The sequence below is a fragment of the Lissotriton vulgaris genome, chromosome 3_1 (genome assembly GCF_964263255.1).
Source record: "Lissotriton vulgaris chromosome 3_1, aLisVul1.2, whole genome shotgun sequence".
Lineage (NCBI taxonomy): Eukaryota > Metazoa > Chordata > Amphibia > Caudata > Salamandridae > Lissotriton > Lissotriton vulgaris.
Window position 1 is genome coordinate 1,367,692,565 of NC_141689.1, and position 19,546 is coordinate 1,367,712,110.

Here is a 19,546-nt window from a genome sequence, read left to right on the forward strand (position 1 = left end):
AACCTCACAGGCAACGGGAGAGAGGCACTCAAGGCCCCGCCCCCTTATCACGCAACCAGAAGCACTGGGCAGTCCCAACTCATTGAGGGCTGTCCAGAGAGGTTGTGCCACGGGAGGACGAGGCGTCAATGCTGCGGGAGGCCCTGCACCGGTCACTTGAGGTGCTCCTCAACGCCCGCGACAAAGGAGGAAGCCTCATCAGCCAGCGCAGCCCAACAGGTACTGCCCGCATTGCAGGAGCGAGTCATCGGCAAAGAACTGTATGGCGCGACTGAACGCCTTCCACTCGCCATACCGACCTCTTAGGAGCAACTCTCCGGCAGACTGCCTGCACCTGCCTGGCCACCAGCGGATCTCTGCAGTAAGTGCTGCCACGCCCTCCTCCAGAGGCAACGCAAGAAAAGCGGCCACTGTGCGAGGGTGTGAGCCATCCACTGGCCACAAGTTTACCACACCAATAGCACTGCACCAATCACTACTTTTCCCCGCCAGTGCTCCTAGCTTCAAAAGCATGAAGGGACCTGCCTTACCTTCCCTCGTATGGCTCACACTGTCGGCTGTGTCCCTACACCTGCCTCCACGATGTCCCGAGAAAACTAAGGCCAGCAGCATGTGAGGAGCGCGAGTCTCAAGTCGATGTGGAAACCTGCAGCCCCCCAGAAAAGATTGCTAAACCCCAGACACGGAAGCCTGCACTGACACCCGGCAGCCACAGGTGGTACTGCAGTCACTCCGACCAAGCCACAAGGATTCAATAGATGGCAAGGCGAAAATGAACAGACTAACAAAGTTAGCACAGCAGGAAGGTCCAGGCCCATGCACCCACAAGGCTGCTGCAACCAGTAGACCACAGCCGTGGAACAGGGCTGAACAAGGCTAAGCTGTAAGGAATGCCTCAGACCCCACATGAGGGTAGGGTGAAGATCACTCCACCCTAGCACCAAGTGCATCACTCAGTGTTCTCAGCTCCCGCACCATGCCCGCAGACAGTCACTGCACAAGCTTCCTCAGCACCCACAACCTACAGTGATCAGGGCATACTACTGCGACGACCGCTGCGCCACCTGGTAGCACCCCAGACAACGCGCTGAAGGACAGACGTACTGCATGGCCAGAGCAGTCAGCCAGCGTTGCCCCGCAATCATCAGCCCAAGCAACACCATGGACCGGAGGAGAGACCCTGACACCCCACTACCCTGCCAGAAGTGACAAGATCAGCAAAGGGAGAGTTCAATGTGATCCTAGCAGGAGAATCCACACCAGCGCATTCACAGAGTGGGCGAGCACGCTAACTGCCCACCGCGACCGACGGCTGCAGACCTTCGACCACCGAAGCGGCACTGCACCCCATGGGCCAGCTGCACCAGGGTACTACACAGCATCCCACTAACTGATCGGCAACAGCAGCTAGCAGATCTCAGAGTGTGCACTGCCATTCACCAGGAAGACTGCCTGCTCACGCCCAGTAACAGAGACGGACACAACAAAACGTGCCCTCTGAGAAGAAGGCCCATCGAGTGCCCCCCTTGCACCCTGCAAGTGTGAACAGCCAAGATGCCTGTGGAGATAGCGAAGTCTCCATTGAGGTGAGAGCACCGCCTGCCACCTCTGCAAAGTACGCGGAGAGGCAGACAAACCCACGCATGGAACTGCAAGAAACTCAAGCTGCCACACCCAAGGCAACCCCACTAGCAAGTGTGGAAGACCAGCCAGACAGCAATGTCTCAAGGTACCGGGACCACTACAAGCACAAGAAAGACTGAGGCGGAGCACGCACACACACATGGCTGCCCAAAGCCACCACCAGTGAAGAAGTTGCATCACCCACCCCCACTGGTGAACAGGCACAACTGCCAACCACCCCGCAGGAACCCCAAGTACCAGAAGAAAGCATCCAAGAACGAGACCGAGCGTGCAAAGCCAGAAGCGCACAGAAAGCAACGCCAGTGAACCTGACTGCACAGTCAGCACCCAGGAGACCTCTCCACAAAGAAGCACTGCTGAACGCAGGGAGGAGAGCACCCACGTCTCCACCCCCCCCAGCGAAGCCCTACAGTAGGCCGAAGACCAACCACGTGTAGCGATTGCCTGCAGACAGAGGAAACGCATTGCAGCAGTTCCCTTTTTCTCCCTAAGGAAAGGGTGGAGAAACTACTACTACCAGAAGGCCATGGGGCGCATGGGAGCAAGATGTAGGGTGGTTCCTATATTAGCACCTCCCCCGCATGGGAAAGGTGCTTGACAATCCTCATTCTTAATCAGGAATGGCGGATGGTGTGTCCCCGCCGGATCTCAGCAGGAAGAGGTACAACGCCGATCAAGAGCCTGCGTGATCAGTTCCTTCCCGCTGCAAGCCTCTCCGCCGATCAAGAGCCTGCGTGTTCAGTGTTGCCTTTCAGTCCAGAGAACTGCCTAGATATTTCACAGGTATAGGAAAAGGAGTGCCTTACTTTTCCTTCTTTTTACTGTTTGTTCAGTAGAAACCTCGGAGCGCGATTGCGCTTTTACTTTTGTTTCATGTTCAAACATTTCTGGCACGGAAAACTGTGAGCGCTGGATTCAGGAATGCATTTGCTGTTCTGCGCGGTGATTTCAAGGCTGGATTCCATGAGTCTGACAATGCTGTAATTGTAGGAAAACGCGTGTCTGAAAGGAACACATTTGTTTTGGGGTACAGACTTCCTGAATACGTATCTTATGTGGGTCTTGGGTGCTGTGACATTAACAGTACCAGGATTTCTCGGATCCACTCGGTGAGTGAATACCAGTAACTTTCCGTGGGATATTACCTGAGCCTACCCAGTACTGGTGATATTATTTATTGATCCTTTGAGAAACTACTCCTGGACCAGAATCGTTTCTCGACTGTTGTTTCTGCACTACGCTGTTGAGAACCATGGTGAGTGAGTGGGGGGGTAGGTGGATAAGCGCAAAGAGAGTAGACAGGGATAGAGAGCGGTATCTAATGCTCGTCTCTTTGTCTCCCTGTTCTGCAGTACCCACCTCCTCACGACGACCTTGCTACACCCCAGACCAGACCTTGAAGGGAGTACAGGAATTACAGCCAGTTTATTGCTTTATCCACTTCCCTTTTCCCTTGGGTACAATTTCAAGCAGTGAGTCTTCTTTCACTGCAGGGAGTTGTGTCAGGGGGAGTTGGGGGGATAATCGTCTGCCATCGTCTCCGCTGGTCACCAGAAACAGGTTAGTGGCGTACATACTTTCTTTCGCTGCTGACGATCACGACACCACGGTGTCCTCCCTCACACTGCCTCAAGACGGAGTCGGCCGCGACCCAAGAACGACAAGAGAGGAGCCGCACACCCCACATGGCAGGCCGCCACAGCACCAGGCGCTCCAACAAACGACACAAGACTGGACGTCACGTCGACCAGCAAGCAAGGAGCACGTCACCAAGTGATTAGTCCAGACAAGCATGCCAGAGCAAAGGCAGAAGCCGGCGCCATGACAGCGCAACCTCAAGGTACAAACGCAACGCCCTCGAAGAAAAGAAGAAGAGTGACAGCCCTGTCCCCCCGAAGACCGGATGAGCACAGGTGGGCTGAACAAGACAAAAAAGGGAGAAGACCGACGACTCACAGCCAGCCAAGAGCACACCCTGACACACCAGACAGCCCCCAAGGCGGACGGACGTCCCTGGATACAGCCTCATGGATGAACCGAACGTAAGCCGCAGCCAGCCCCAACCGCGTCTCATCCTAACGCTTCCCCAGGCCCGTCCCCGAGCGTAGGCAGTCTAAATGAAGCGCATCCCTGCTCCTGTCCGCAGATGCCACGGGTGAAGATCAGCACTGAGTGCCCGCCTTCACACCGCCTCAAGATGAAGTCTGCAGTGACCCCACATCAGGCAAGAGAGGATCCCCACACTCTACGTGTCAAGCCGCCACAGACACTCCACATCAGCAAGGCGGAGGCACATGGCTGCCAAGTCCCTCCGGACATCCAACACTCCCAGCAAGTCACCAACACCTGGCATCCCGAGTCTCTACACGGGTGGCAACCACCATCACCTCAGCCATCAGCACCTGCTTCAAACAACACCACTCCCAGAAGATTGGCGGACTGGAGTCCTGCACTGTCGCCACACCAGCCGACAACAGAAACCAGAGGCCACCTGTGAACCTGGTCTACACCGAAACCGGGGCAGCGAAGGCAAGTCTTGGCCAAGACTCATCCATCCGTGAGAATTATGCGTAAGACTCAGTAACGGCTCCTCAGAGTTCCTGCAGCTGCCCCAAGACGGCACACAAGCAGCTCTCAGCGCAGCCCTCCTACAGTCCCGCAGCAACCCCGACAACGGGCTTCCCCAGGCGGGAGAGCGAGGAGAGACTTTGCCCCACCGACAGGTTACCGGTCACAGCCAAGCAGTTCAACAAAGAAAGTCGGCCCAGCAACACCTCTGTGAACTCTCACTTGGGACTCCATCCATGTTCACGACGCAACCCACTACAAGAAACTATTAGAACCCACCACAGACCATCACCGACGTCAGCAAAGTGGAATCCAGGCAAGGCAGCAAGACATGTCATCATCAGCGAACTGATGGTATGCAGCGGACGTCTCCAAGCCAGCAGTCGTGACCTGAGCCTCTCAGGTTAAACTACAGGTGCCCGCGGAGAAGTTTTGCAGTAAGCCAAGTCACCAGCCCAGGTCTGCTGTCGTCCGGCCACCTGACTCTAGAGACTGATGGACCCTGTGGTAACTAGTTAACTGTTTGTTTTATCCCCACAGGTTGGACTAGCATTTTGTTTGTTCCTCAATAAAGTTGGGGAGGAATGTAGTATCCTGCGAGACACGTTCTAGTGTCCCGCAGGAAGTTGGTATTCCAGCCACTCCCTCAGGGGCTGGGCACACTGCACCCCCACACCCATCCATCACGGGTACCACGAGTGACGTGGCCCCGTCAATAAAAAGGGCCCGGGTGCACGTGCTCGGGCCAGGTATCTCACTGTACTGCGAGGTGTACGTGTCTATTATTCCACGCCATGCGGGCCGTAGGCCCAACACTACACTTGGCTCTTACATCACCACCTCCCCCCAAAATCCTTTGACATCTTGCAAGTTAAGCTGAGTGGGGTGAATGAAGTCTCACGTGAAGTAATTACAAAACAAACAAACGTTGGCTTTTCCACTTGAAAAGGGTTTATTTAGGTGGGCCAGAGGTTTCTCTTGGGGGTAACTGGTCCACCCTTTAGAACCGGGCCTGTATCCAATTGGGGGCGAGTGAATCTATTTATAAGACGCCTTCAACAAGTCGTGCAAATTATTCATGCTTTCATTAATACTGCTAAATTGCTTGTCAATGTGCACGCACTATTTACCATGAAGACACCCAGAAATCCATCGAGGGAAACCTGCCAATTTGGTATTTTCAGCTCTACATTTTTTTTTATTCAGCCCAGTTCTGTGTTGGTAAAGTATTCTGTGCACACACTACTATTTTATGATTTCCATCAACGCCCGGAATCTCCTGTGAAGGGGGTTCGAATCCAGTGAGAATATGACTATTTTTTTAATATAAAAAGTATACAGGTCTTAGTATTGCCATCTTTTTCACAAAAAAATACCGGCCCATTTATACAGATTGGTTAGGTCCGATATCGATATTGTAATAGCAGTTTGTGTACAATTCTGCTCCACATCGTGATTGATCAAGGGGCGGGAATAGCAAGCTACACACCAATCGCCGCACGGTCACGGTGAGAATAGCTTCAGCCTATGACGCAAGGATCTCTTTCAATCACGTGACATTCACGTCTAATGAAGCTGCTTCGGCCATTTTGGTGACTGGAGAAGGGCGTCTGTTTCCCTTAACTCAATAAATAAAGACGCAATCAGATGGTAGCGAAAAACTAGTTATTAGTTAAAACAAAAAGGCACATATCGATGTTGTTCGTCCGCTCTTAAAAAGGCGCAGCAGTCGTAGTGCTCGGCGTGAAGATGGTGCAGTCCTGCTCAGCTTACGGTTGCAGGAACAGGTACGACAAGGAGAAGCCCATCTCTTTCCACAAGTAAGAAAAGTTTCTTGCTCTCGCGCTTTGACCGGGGCACGTTCGTGCGTGTAAAACCGTTACAGATAGGGGTAACAATGTTCGGCAGAGTCAAGATTTTGCCAGACATGGTTCTGAGTTGAGCAAAGCGTTTACAGTGATGCTTCTCGCGCATGCTTAGGAGGGAAAGGGGGCGGGTACAGCATAGAGACGAAGACATTTATTTAAATATTTTCCAACGCGGCCTAAGAGCTTGGCACTGTCTTCGATTTGTTGTTAAGGGTCGAACCTGCGTGAGCAGCATGGCGCTAGTATGACACTATTGCTTACAATAAGGCGCTTGCAGCCCGCCCATTGTTTACCATTAGTTGGTTTAAGTCGCACACTTCTTTGTAGTCTCCTAGTTGTGCTTTGGGGTCATTTCCAGTTCTGTGGAGCATGCACGAAACTCAGATTTATTGACCTTAATTAGTAGTTCTCTGCTGGTCGCGCTGTAATTCAGGCACTCATTTAATTCTCCGTTATACTTTATTCCCGCCATCATAACACCTTTCCCATAACTTTTAGGCTTGTTACATGTGTAAAAACACTGGGCTAGTGGTGCATTATATCGTCTGACGATACGTCTCCCAAGAGAGTTACCTCGACATGTATATCCAATTTCGTTTCACACTGGAAATGCTCACAGTTACTTCCTTCGAAATATTGTCATAAGTAACGTATTGTCTCTAAAGCTCACAACAGTGACATGCCCATAAGAATTATAATTCCCGATCAAATGTGCTGTAGAATGTCTCCCGTTTGTAGCCAACTAAGGCTCGCTAAGAAGATTTGTCATCTACTTAAATTCTACTGAAAACACTCAAATAAAATGTCAAGACTCTGGCGCCCCAAAACATGGGCGGTGAAACAACAAAAAAGAAGAGCGAGTTTTGGGAAAGCAAGGCCTAGCTAGGCTCGCCACATATCACGGAAAATTATCGGATTGGGCTGTGACATTAATGGTGAGCTCAACGTTTTTATGTGTTTTTCCACAACATAACTAGTTTTTGGCACCGTGATAATGCATGCTACTGACATCCATAATGAGTTGATTGGACTTTACCATCAAACTCATCCATCCACTCTTTTCACTCCACCTTAATAGTGCTTCACTCGTAACCTTTAGCTCTGTTGCATGGATGAAAGTTATGAAAAATAGTGCTGTGCTGCATTATTGCAAAGTGAAAAGAAAGCTGTGTCACGCCCTGCACTCGCCTCATTATACCACTTTTTAGGTCTCGGCTAAAAGACGCGCGTAAGCGCGTCTCCGCCGAGATCTTATGTCAGGGACGATGCTTCCCAGGAGACAGGGTCTGTCGCGCGCTTTGCCTCTCTGGAGGCGATTTCCGCTGGCCACGCGCTCGCGAACGCGCTCAGCTGCTGTCTCCTGGGAAGCAGATACACCACACGCGCATGCGCAGAAACAGCGACAGACACACACGAGCGCTCATGCACGCACGCACCCACACATACAGCGAACCCAGCGTCGCATGCATACACACACACACGTGCACCGAGCATCCCCCCCCACCCCTCCGTCGTCGCACCCCTCCCCTCCGCCGTCGCACCCCGCCCCCCACCCCTCCGCCGTCGCGCACACACACACGCAGACATACAGGCATTCTCTCCCCCCCCCCCCCGCTCCGCTCACCGGTCAAAGGCCCTCCGGACACGCAGACATACAGGCATTCTCTCCCCCCCCCCCCCCCCGCCGCTCCGCTCACCGGTCAAAGGCCCTCCGACCGCGGGGCTCTCCCTCGGTGCTCCTCCAGGCACTCCGTGGGCGCGGGCTTCACAAAACGGAAGTCCCGCCCCACGATAGGTTTCGTTTTCTCAGTCCCGCCCCACGTTAGGCAAATGAAACAAGTGCATGCTCTCTCCCTGCAAATCAAAGAAGTGCAGGCTCGCTCACTGCGAATGAAAGAAGTGCACATACTCAGTGCCTGACAGTGCCTCAGAGTTTAAAGCGCTGATTGTACACCACTGAGCACGTGCACAGGAAAGCTGTCTTCTTCCACAACAAGGAGTACATGCATCACACCTCGTCCTTTATCAATAATAAATTCACCGCCGTGCAGCTGCGCACTGCATGTTTCCAGGATCGGCTTGCAGTGTAGTGCAGTGCGGCCTCGTGTGCACCAGTATGAGCTCAGGCCACTATTAAGCCAATAATTCAACACCTCGCGTTCCACATTGCCATAACCCACGCGCCACTGCAGTTAACCAGCGCCAGCACAGAGACCAGTGCAGCGGGCGATGTGAAACCACACAGCTGGACCGCCAGGCCGCACACTCAGTACTCACTGCCAGCACCCTCCTCACTTCCGCCCGTGCCCCCTCCGCCGCCCTGCTCCAGGGCACCCCAGTACTTCTCAGCGCGGAATACCCTGGTGAATGCACGCCACTGCCGCCAGTATTGCGCGGCTCAGTGACGTAGCGAGGATTCCACGGACCCCGGTGCTACCGCGCCTGCTGCGCCATTCCCAGCAGCGCCCCTGCTCTCACATAGAACTCAGTGTCTGGAAGCGATCACGAGCAGTGGGATGGACAGGCTCGCCCAGGCTGGCAGTGTCCATACCCGTGGTGCCCAGCTCCAGAATGCAGTGTCTGGAAGCCCTCACACGCCGTGACAGGCGGGCACTCTCTGCCAGTATCCCCTTGCCAACTGTCTGCTGAGCCCGATTAGCACTCTTTAATTAATCTGCGAGGCTGCAGGGAGGCGCTGACCTGTTCACACTCACAGTGACCCTGCCCCACCCGCGTCCTGCCCTCCCTCTCCAGGAATGGGGACTCCCTCTGGGGAAGCCCGCTCTGTGCCAGGCCCAGCCGCCAGACACACGGAGGTGGAGAACGGCTGCTGCCCAGACACGCAGGGAGTGACCACGGACACGGCTGCCAGCACCACACTGCGCACAGCGCGCCCTCCAATCACGCGGCGGCCGGTCAGGATGCGACCCTGCGGGCACCGGAGGGCACCCCGCGGCGCAGTCTGTGGGAGTCCCGCTCGGGCACTCCCTGCTACCAGCGCCCCCTGCCAGCTTCGAGCGGATCTTTAATGGTATTTAGAACTACATGCATACACCATCTTCAATAAAGTCATTGCACATTTTCAGTAACACCTAAAAATGCATTTAACATAGTGAAAAGAGGCACTGGGCGTCCACACAGAAAGCCAACACTCCCCACAGGGCTTTCATGAACTGCTGCCCCCTCCCGCCAGCAGCCCAACTCAGATTGAATCATTCCCGCCGGCAGGTTTACTCCGTCGGAGGCTCACGCTGTGTGCTCACTCACTGCCATGCTCACTCACCACTGGGCTCACTCCATATCAAGCTCTCTGATTGGACTCGCTCACCAACAGCCTCACTCCGCGCTGTCTTCAGTCACTGCAGAGTAGTGAGTGCAGAGTAGTGAGTGCAGAGTGCAGAGTAGTGAGTGCAGAGTGCAGAGTAGTGAGTGCAGAGTAGTGAGTGCAGAGTAGTGAGTGCAGAGTAGTGAGTGCAGAGTAGTGAGTGCAGAGTAGTGAGTGCAGAGTAGTGAGTGCAGAGTAGTGAGTGCAGAGTAGTGAGTGCAGAGTAGTGAGTGCAGAGTAGTGAGTGCAGAGTGCAGAGTAGTGAGTGCAGAGTAGTGAGTAGTGAGTGCAGAGTAGTGAGTAGTGAGTGCAGAGTGCAGAGTAGTGAGTGCAGAGTAGTGAGTGCAGAGTAGTGAGTGTGCAGAGTAGTGTGTGCAGAGTAGTGAGTGTGCAGAGTAGTGAGTGTGCAGAGTAGTGAGTGTGCAGAGCAGTGAGTGCAGGTGCAGAGTGGTGTGTATTGGCAATGTAAATGACAATGCCATTTATTTATGATTTAAAAAAAAAAAAGAAATGTCATGAGCAATGCCAATTGCTCTACCTTTAATGATGCCGAGACCATTGCATTGCAAATGCTTGTTTTTTCTTATAGCCACGCTACTGTACTGCATGGACATTTGCAAAGCTTATAGCTCTCACATCAGCGAGACCCATTGCCTTTGCTAATACTTGTTTCTTCTGCTGATACAGACTGAAGTATAACTGCTCTCAAGGTGTTAACTAAAATGTGAACTGTTGCCATCTACATCCAATTGGCTTTTTCCAAATGCTATTTAAGAGAACAAATTCCCACACCAAATCTGCTTGTGGTAAATATAAAACCAGACCTTTTCAATAAGGATTGCAAAGTTCAAATTTGAAATTCTGTCCCTTTCTCTCTGTCACACTGGGCTATAGGGCAATCATGTAGTACCCAAAGAGCTTGTCTGACAGATCGACGACTGGACTGTTTTTGTTGTTGTTGTTGTTGTTTGTGAGCTGATTAATAGTCTGATGACCATTTTTTTTTACTATTGATGTCAATGATATTACAACAAACATTGCTGGCAGTAAGCACAAATCCATACAGTCTCCCAAACTTTGCTGAACACCTAAACTGCTTCTCTTTGCAACTTTAAATGAAAACTACTTTAATCACTCGCCACGTTCTCACCATTTTTGACAGTCGTTCTGCCTCTATCACTACCTATTAATCAGGTCACTCAACACAGTCTCACCATCCCTACCCATCTCACCTGTATATCTCTTGCAGTCTCATCTTTGCTACCATCTCTCTCACCATTACTTGAAGGTTTGTGAGCCTACAAATTAACAGGGACAGCCTAGCTAGAGCCAAGACCAGGATCTTGCTCTTTGGAGCCTGTGAATGAGCCAAGCCCTCAAAAGGTTTGCTATGTAAATCATACAACAAACTTTCTTTAGAATATGACAGTCTTTTTAAAATTCAAAAAAGTGTATAGACATGCAGAAGCTTTACCAATAATAAGTGTGTCCCATTGGCTAGAGTGGACGACCTGGATGCAGGGGAACTGGTTTTGAGTCTCGGCAGGGACTCTCAACATCCTGTGATTCTGGGCAAATCACTTAATCTCCCCGTGCCTAACAAAAAAATTATTGGGTCCACCTGTAATTCAACTAGTGCTCATGTAAAGTGCCCTACCTTATCACTGAAACCTTCAGGTCTAGTTCACGCTATATAAAACTAAAAAAGAAAGTCACATTATAGCACTGCACTGAGAAGACATATTAAGGGATAGTTTTTAAACATGCAGCATTAGTAAATGAGGGGGAAAACAGTTCTCCTGTAAACCATGTATGTGGCCCAGATTATTATACAGCAACATTATAGTCTATTAAATAAAACATAATAGGTTTCTTACAACTGGGATCCTTTCTTAAACGATGATGGAGAAAAAGGAGTTCTGGTGAAATAAAATATTTGCCTAAGATCACGCAATTTGAGCAGGTGAGCCGTGCTTTATCCAGGTGTTTTGGTTTCACTTTTATCAAGTCATCCACTAAATGGGTAGCCATTGGTCTTTCCTTTTTTATGTTAAAGCCTTGTTTTTACCTTTGTGCATTTTCTGCAGTTTTTTTGTAGAGTGATCTCGACCTAAAGGAATTGGACTGCTTTACATGAGTATCAGTTACATTACAAAAGGTCACATTCATTTTTTTAGGCACAAATAGATTGAGTGATTTGCCCAGAATCTCAGGATGTTAAGCTGACACCGAGACTCGAACCTGGTTTCTCAGTTCCAAAGTCAGCAGCTGGAGCATAACATTCTGGGTAGAGGAAGGGTAGCAGTCTGAATTCTATGTCAGGACAGGAGGCTCTGATTATGCTTTTCTCATTTCTTTAATGAAATGCTCAGCAGCCAATAAATGAACAAAAAACTACATCTCTCATGAACCCCAGGGAGTAACCATAGAGTACAGCGTATAAAAGGTCCACACACTAGTCTGTCTTCCTCTTTCTTTGCTGCTCCGCAGCCAGTTAAGTGCATTATCTTTCTTACTCTACTGTTTATGTGACATTGCTTGGCATTCTACTGTTTATGTAATATTGTGCCTTGTTGCTTACTGTCGCTTTGTGCTTTGCCATTGCGCAGTGTGTCGCGCGTCTGGGGCTTGGGCTCCGTTGTTGTTTCTTCGCGCTTATTCGCCGCTTCAGCGTGCAGTTTGTATTGTTACCGGAGCGTGTGTCTCACCTCCGTTTTGGTCGCCGAGCGCTTCCTAGCTGCTCGCGCGCTTCTTGTGGAGCGGGAGCAGGGGTTCCGTTTGTTTTGGGAGCGCGAGCGCTCTTCGGCGGTTCTCACTGGCAGGCGACAGTCGTGCATGCGCGCTGTCCCATTTCCGGTTGTTTTCTCTTCAGCTGGTTCAGTGACGGCGTTTGTTGACGTCTTGCCCACGGCCTGTCAGTGCAGTTAACCCCGTCCGACGCCGAGGTCTTTTAGGACTTTGGTAGTGTATTTCTTGGCATAGGCTCTGCCTAGAGTGTTGTTTGGTGCAGGCTTTGGCTCCCTCCACGTTCTAATTGCTAACAAGTCAGGTTTCTTCCTGCTTTTAAGCCTGCTTTGGGGTTATACACTCCCCCTTGACTGGTGTTTCCAACACTCCATATTTCTAGTCGTCTTGTGGGCTTTTTACCTCTACCTTGGTGTAGAATGGCTGAATATTTTGATGACGTAGAAGACGACTACTACTATGCTGATGAGGAGGAAGGCTCCTTGGAACAGGACTTAGTTGAACAATTAGACAAGGGTGTTCAACAGTCCGTTAACAAAGCACTAGTACGTGCTATTAACCCTTTGAAGCGTCATCTCAATCTCTATGCTCAACAGCAGGGCTGGTTGCCTGCTTCCAAGAAGACGGCGAAGTCGCCTGTTAACCCTCACAAGACTGACTTTCAGCGTCTGGCCAAAAGTTTAGCAGCTGCGCCATCCTCAACTGCTGGTCTTCACGAGGCTGATTCAGACAATGTGCTATCTTCAGCATCTTCAGACCATGTTTCTCCTCCACCTAAAAAACGGGTCTGTAAAGAACATTTTGTAGACGCTCCCGAGCGTCCTTCGGTGCTCAATTTCGAGCCTGCAGACATAATCCATCCAAACTCTTCCTAATGGGTGCCTTCTCCAGCTGTAGCAGCCTACATTGAGGCGCATATCCGCCAACCTTTTGAGGCTTCAGTTCGTGCCCGGTTGCGCTCAGAGTGCCCGAGGCCTGATTTGTCTGCCCACTTGGCTGAGACACCAGACGTTGACCCCATGATGGTCACGTATTTGAAAAAATATGCCAAGGACCCGAAGAAGGGCCTTGATAGATCTTGGCGGTCTTGTCAAGATAAAATGTTAGACCTGCTTGGGCCTCTCACTAAGATTTTGGACCTTGGTTTCAGAGCACAAGAAGCTTCTGCCCTTGTGAACCCAAAGGAGATGATCGAATGGGCGCAACGGGCGATTTGCCAATTGGGTAATGCAAATTGTGCAATGTCTGCGGAACGTCGCAGGTCCATCTTGTTAAAGCTTGACCCTAGACTCTCTGAATTGGCCACTTCTGAGTCGGGCCCTGAGGCGGACGGCCTCCTGTTTGGTCAGCCATTCCTTAAGGAACTTACGCGCTTTGTATCCACCTTCAGTGGCATCAACAAGGCGCAGGCCTCCTTGCGGCGAGCCATGCGTCCGGTTTTTGGAAAGGCCGGACGAGGTAGGGGACGCTCGTTCGGCCGTGGCTCTGCCAATCAGTCCCAGAGAGGCAATTCCTCTCAACACAGAGTCTCCTACGACGCAGGTTATTCATCGAGAGCCAACTTTTATCCTTCCAGAAAAGGAAAAGGCCAGTACGGCAAAGGACGTTCCGGTGGTCATCAGGGACAATACCAAGATTCCCACTCTACAGGTGAGCCTGATTCATGCATGCGATGTGATGTTGGGGGGTCGCATTCAGTTTTTCCTGCAGAATTGGCGCATGCTCTCCGGCGATGCTTGGGTGCTACAAACTGTTCAGGGGTTCAGAATAGAATTCTATCACCCGATGCATCAGACTTGTCCCCCTCCTTGTCTGCGTTTTTCTCTTCAGGATCAGGTTTGTCTCTCCGAGGAGATAGACTCTCTTCTCAAAAAGGGGGCGGTGATTCCAACCACCCGTCATCCAAAGGGGTTTGCCAGTTCTGTCTTTCTGGTCGAGAAAAAAGGGGGCGGTGCTCGTCTTGTTCTCAACCTGAAAGACTTCAACGGCGGAGTCGTCTATCGACATTTCAAGATGGAGGGCATCCATCTGTTGAGGGATCTCCTTCGAGAAGGGGATTGGATGGTCAGGCTGGACCTCAAAGATGCATATCTCTCGGTTCCGATTTACAAACCTCATCGCCGTTTTCTCCAGTTTCTCTGGCAGGGAGTCTGGTACGAGTATCAGGTTCTCCCGTTCGGTCTTTCGTCAGCACCATGGTGCTTCACGAAGCTGTTGAGACCAGTTGTGGAACATCTTCGGTCGCTGGGTGTCAGGTTGATTATTTATCTGGACGATATTCTCCTTATGGCGGATTGTCCTCTCAAACTTCTTCAACATCTGGAATTGTCCATCACTCTTTTACAGTCTCTGGGGTTTCTAATCAATGTCCAGAAATCGGTTTTGGTTCCAGCCCAGCGTATCGATTTCCTGGGCTTCCAGATCGACTCGGTTACTTGTCAACTTCTCTTGCCCAACCAAAAGATGCGTTATATCAAGAGAGAGTTGACGTCTGTTATTTCCAGACCGACTGTGTCGTTGAGGTCGTTGGCACGTGTAGTCGGTCTGCTGGCGTCATCCATTCAGGCGATTTTCCGGGTCCCCTGCATTACAGGGCAATGCAGCGCCTGAAAATTCTTCATCTCCGGAAAGGCCTCGGATATTCCGATCAGATTCCTCTTACGGAGGAGGTCCGGTGGGAGATGCAGTGGTGGTTGGACCACATGGAGGCCTGGAACGGCCGAGCCCTCTTCGGTGTGTCTCCGGATCTGGTGATAGAATCCGATGCCAGTCGGTGGGGCTGGGGAGCCCGTTGCGGCTCGGTCTCGACCAGGGGTCGTTGGTCCCCTCACGAATTGAAGCTTCATATCAACTGTCTGGAACTCCTAGCGGGTTCCTTTGCGATCAAATGTTTTTCCCCCCTGCAGACCAGTTGTTGTGTCCTTCTCCGGATGGACAATATCTCGGCAGTCCGCTATGTAAACAAACTGGGCGGGACCAGGTCCAGAATCCTGGCGGAGATCGCCAAAGATTTTTGGCACTTCTGTCTGCAGAAGAAGATCACTGTTATTGCGGAGTACCTTCCGGGATGCCACAATCAGATAGCGGACTGGCACTCCAGGCATCTCCGGGATTACAGCGATTGGAGGCTGCATCCCCGGGTCTTCCGTGCTCTCCATCGGCGTTGGGGTCCTTGCCAACTAGATCTCTTTGCCTCACGCCTCAATGCGCAACTTCCGCATTTTTACAGTTGGAGGCCGGACCCTCAGGCTCTGGCCACGGATGCCTTTCTCCAGCAGTGGCCATCGACCCTCTGCTATGCCTTCCCTCCATTTCTAATGATTCCCAGGGTATTGGCCTACTCCAAACGATTTCAGACGGATCTGATTCTGATTGCCCCTCTCTGGAGGGCTCAAGCGTGGTTTCCGGTCCTTCTAGAAATGTGTTCGGCCTCACCGTTTCTCCTTCCCCCATTGTGGAATCTCCTGTTGGACCCTCTCGGAGGTCCTCATCCCCTGATCCTCTCAGGCTCCCTCCCTCTTCTCGCGTGGAGGATCTCGGGGATCGCTGGTCGCTCCCAGGCCTTTCAAGCGACGCTTCCAAGCTCCTTAGTGAAGCATGGGCTCCCAATACTCACAAACGGTATAAGGGGTCTTGGAAGCGTTGGTGTGATTGGTGTTCACAACAACAAGTTGATCCCGTTTCAGCAGATATCAGCATGATTGTTAATTTCTTGGCCTCCTTAGCCACCTCTGGTCTGGCTTATTCGACTATCAACGGTTTCCGGTCTGCTATCTCGGCGGGTCATGCCCACATAGATGGGAAACCCGCGGGTGAACATCCTTTTGTTTCCAGGTTGCTTAAAGGAGTTCGTTTTGCAAAACCTCCCACCCCTAAGTATGTTACCTTGTGGGATGTTTCAGTTGTCCTCAGATTTTTGGAGGCCTGGCCTTCCAATACTTCCTTATCTCGCAAGCAGCTATCTGCAAAACTGACTATGTTGCTATGTTTGGTCTCATGTAAGCGCGTGTCGGATGTACACGCTTTGGATCTGGCGGGTCGCAGCTTCACTCCTGAAGGGGTTTCCTTTCGTCTCTCCAGACGTACCAAATCTAATACGCCTTCTATTTCTTATCCTTCTTTTCCTTCTCACCCCAACCTATGTGTGGTTCAATGCCTGAAGGATTATGAGGTGAGTACCGCTTCTTTGCGCTCAGACATGCAGGGTCAGCTTCTGATTGCGTTACAAAAGCCTTTTCGCCCTGTCTCTCCAGCCACCTTGGCGCGCTGGGTGCGGGGGCTTATGTCTGAAGCTGGAATTGATGTTTCTGTGTTTGGCGCACACTCTGCACGTGGAGCGATGGCGTCCAAAGCCTATTTCATGGGTGTTACTCTGTTTGATATCATGAAGGCTGCAGATTGGTCATCTGCTTCTGTGTTTAAGACTTTTTATTTCAAGCCTATCGATAGTGTTGCTTCTGTGGTGGTGGATCAGCTTTAAAAAAGCATAATCAGAGCCTCCTGTCCTGACATAGAATTAAAAATTTGCAAACATTCGTGACAAGAATTTTCAATTCTATTAAGGACTAGGAGGCGAGGATTATCCCACCCGTGTTTCATATTTGTATGCTAATGTATTATGACTGTATATACGCAGTTACAAATACTTCATTCCTTGTTCTCCCTCCCTGATTTGTTGTTCAGTAATATTACTTTGGATATTATGGCTTCGTATCTTCTTTCCAGGTTCAGACCAGAAGTGATGATGTTTGTTCCTCGGCGGAATCAGTTGCTCCTCCTGGTTTCTGGACCCATGGTTCTTCGGCTGCCTTTTTCAGGATCCTCTGGATGACAGCGGCCTGTTTGGAATTGTTGTTCCTGTTGTATTTAGGATTTTACTTTAACTTGGACATTTTCCCACAAAGAAAGAGGAAGACAGACTAGTGTGTGGACCTTTTATACGCTGTACTCTATGGTTACTCCCTGGGGTTCATGGGAGATGTAGTTTTTTGTTCATTTATTGGCTGCTGAGCATTTCATTAAAGAAATGAGAAAAGCATAATCCTCGCCTCCTAGTCCTTAATAGAATTGAAAATTCTTGTCACGAATGTTTGCAAATTTTTAAGTCACTTGAAAGATCTGCTCAATATGGGCTCGAGGTTCCAACAGGTCCTTGAGCCAAACATTAGGGTCATGAGCTTTCAGTGGCTCTCCCACATTCTACCATCACTGCCCATCAAACTCCAACAGTTTCATTCTCACATCAGTCATCATAGTCTCATCATCACTACTATCACACTTTCCCCTGCAGCCTGTCGCATCACTCTCCAGAGTCGCACCGCTGCTATCAATCAGTCTTAAGTGACTCGTCAACTGCTTATCGCTGCCCATTACACCTTCACCCATCATGTTCTCACCAACGCTACCAAACACACTGTGTCACTTGCCTCAAGCTCACCACTGCCCATCACACTCACATCAGTCACGCACTAATATCACCATTGTGTCTTAACACAATCTCATCATTGCTAGAATCACATTAACATTATTATTATTATGTTTCTTATATAGCGCCAGAATCGACCCCCGAAGGGGTATCTCCGCGCTTGCCTTGGGAACCCGTCCTGGCTTTTCCCTGTGAGATAGCCCCTACAGGGCATCCCCAAGGTGAAAGCCAGGCATCCCGCCGCGGGGGGCCGTTGTGGAGATTAAGCAAGCTTAATGCCCAGAGTTGCAGAGTGTGAACCCATGATTAGGTCAGGCACCGAAGCGAGAATTATCGAGTCCATGGACATTTGAGCTCAAGACCCTGCCGCGTCGGGAATTGAACCCTGGTCCTGGGTCTGACCTCTGCTTCAGGGTCTGCCTGCTCTAACCAGTGAGCAGTGCTTCATATTCCTGACAAGGCACCAGTGCAAATGGGTAGTATGCTATTTCGTTGGAGCGCTGTGGGTGGAAGAGTGTCTGTCATGGGGTCTGTATTCATAAAGTTTTGAGACTGTGCATGAGACCAAAGTTGAGCGCTTATCGTAGTTTGACTCTGTTCTTGTGCAGGAATTTGAATAAAAATGGAGCGAGTAATAGGACACTTTATCAGTAGATGCCAGTATTGTATTGTAACATTTATATAGTGCGTACAACCCCTATGTGGGGCACTGAAGCACTTGCCTACATGGCTGGCATTCTACTTTATGTAGGGTGTGTAGGGTCCTGCCAGCCTAGGCCCTCTCCAATAAGTATGTCACACATAGAGAATAATTTTACATGTCTTCATTCCGCTGCGTGTAAGTCAGAACTCAACATTCTAAGACTACCTTTAACTCATCCCTCTAACGCTTGCGTCACACGCCTATGGTATACAGCAGGAACCAAAAGAGTTCCAGTGTTCTTTATCACAAGACACTACATCTCCCAATGTATTAAATAAAAAGTCACAACTTAAAAAAATGATAAATAAATATACGAATAGATACACAAGGAATAACAATTCTTCAATTGAGCTTTGTGGTGCCTGAATCACACTGCCTGATCGGGTCACTGGAAACTTGCAACTGGCAATCGAAATGTCAGTGATCTGCACTTTTGCTGCATCAGGTTTAATAACCCCGTCCGAAAAGATGTGGGCAAAAAAATTCAAGCTAGTTTTGTGGAATCAGTGGCGGCTCCTCCGCTAAGGTGGTGGAGTGTCGCCCCACTGCTATGCCAGCATGAAAAAGAAAATGGTAATAACAGGACGTTATTATCATTTTCTTTTTCTATGCAGGAGTTGTGGCGGGGGTTGGCTCCGACGCCAGAGCAGGGAAGGAGTGCTTTGCACTCCTCTAAGTGCACATGGCAGTTGGGGGCGGCCAAACCGATCATACGCACTTGGCATGCCCGCCATTGGGCTATGTTGCACAGCCCTGTAAAGAATATGCCCAGCCTCCCCAGGCACTGCCTGAGCGTCCAAACAGGATGCTCAGACCAATCACGACTCTGCTCCTGCAGCATCGTGAGTGCTTCCGGCGCTGTAGCAGACCTGAAAAGGACAAAGGGAGGCGGCTGCATGGCGTAGAAGGTATGTTTATTAATTTTTTATTTGTTTAATCCACCCCCCACCCCCATTACCCCACCACCCCCATTCCAAACGAGCTGCCACTGTGTGAAATTCGCATTTGTTGGAAATTAGAGTTAAGCCTGCATTAGCCAACAAACGACATACCTACATGAGAGCTTTGTCATGTTCTTTCTTTGTGGCTCTGAAAACTAATACGTACTCACTATAGTTAAATACATTTACTAAAGACTGTTGGATACATCGAATGACGTCTTGGAAAATTTCTGCAATAGAGTATACGCCAAAACTCAATCTCTTATAGCGAAACGGACCAATATGCGTAGAAAATGTTGTAATGTACCTGTACCTGGATTTATCTTC

The 19,546-nt window shown here is 50.3% G+C and overlaps 1 protein-coding gene across 2 annotated transcripts in view; it reads left to right on the top strand.

Moving 5' to 3' along the window:
* Nucleotides 1-5,767: 5,767 nt before the first annotated feature.
* THAP1 (THAP domain containing 1) overlaps nt 5,768-19,546 on the top strand; it is a 52,882-nt gene continuing 39,103 nt past the window's right edge. Inside the window, exon 1 of one of the 2 annotated variants that reach the window (XM_086961837.1) lies at nt 5,768-5,999. In XM_086961837.1, the coding sequence (XP_086817963.1) occupies nt 5,962-5,999 (38 nt within the window). In that variant the 5' untranslated portion in view covers nt 5,768-5,961. Of the gene's footprint in view, nt 6,033-19,546 lie in introns of both variants that reach the window. The other variant, XM_086961836.1, reaches the window with a different exon arrangement.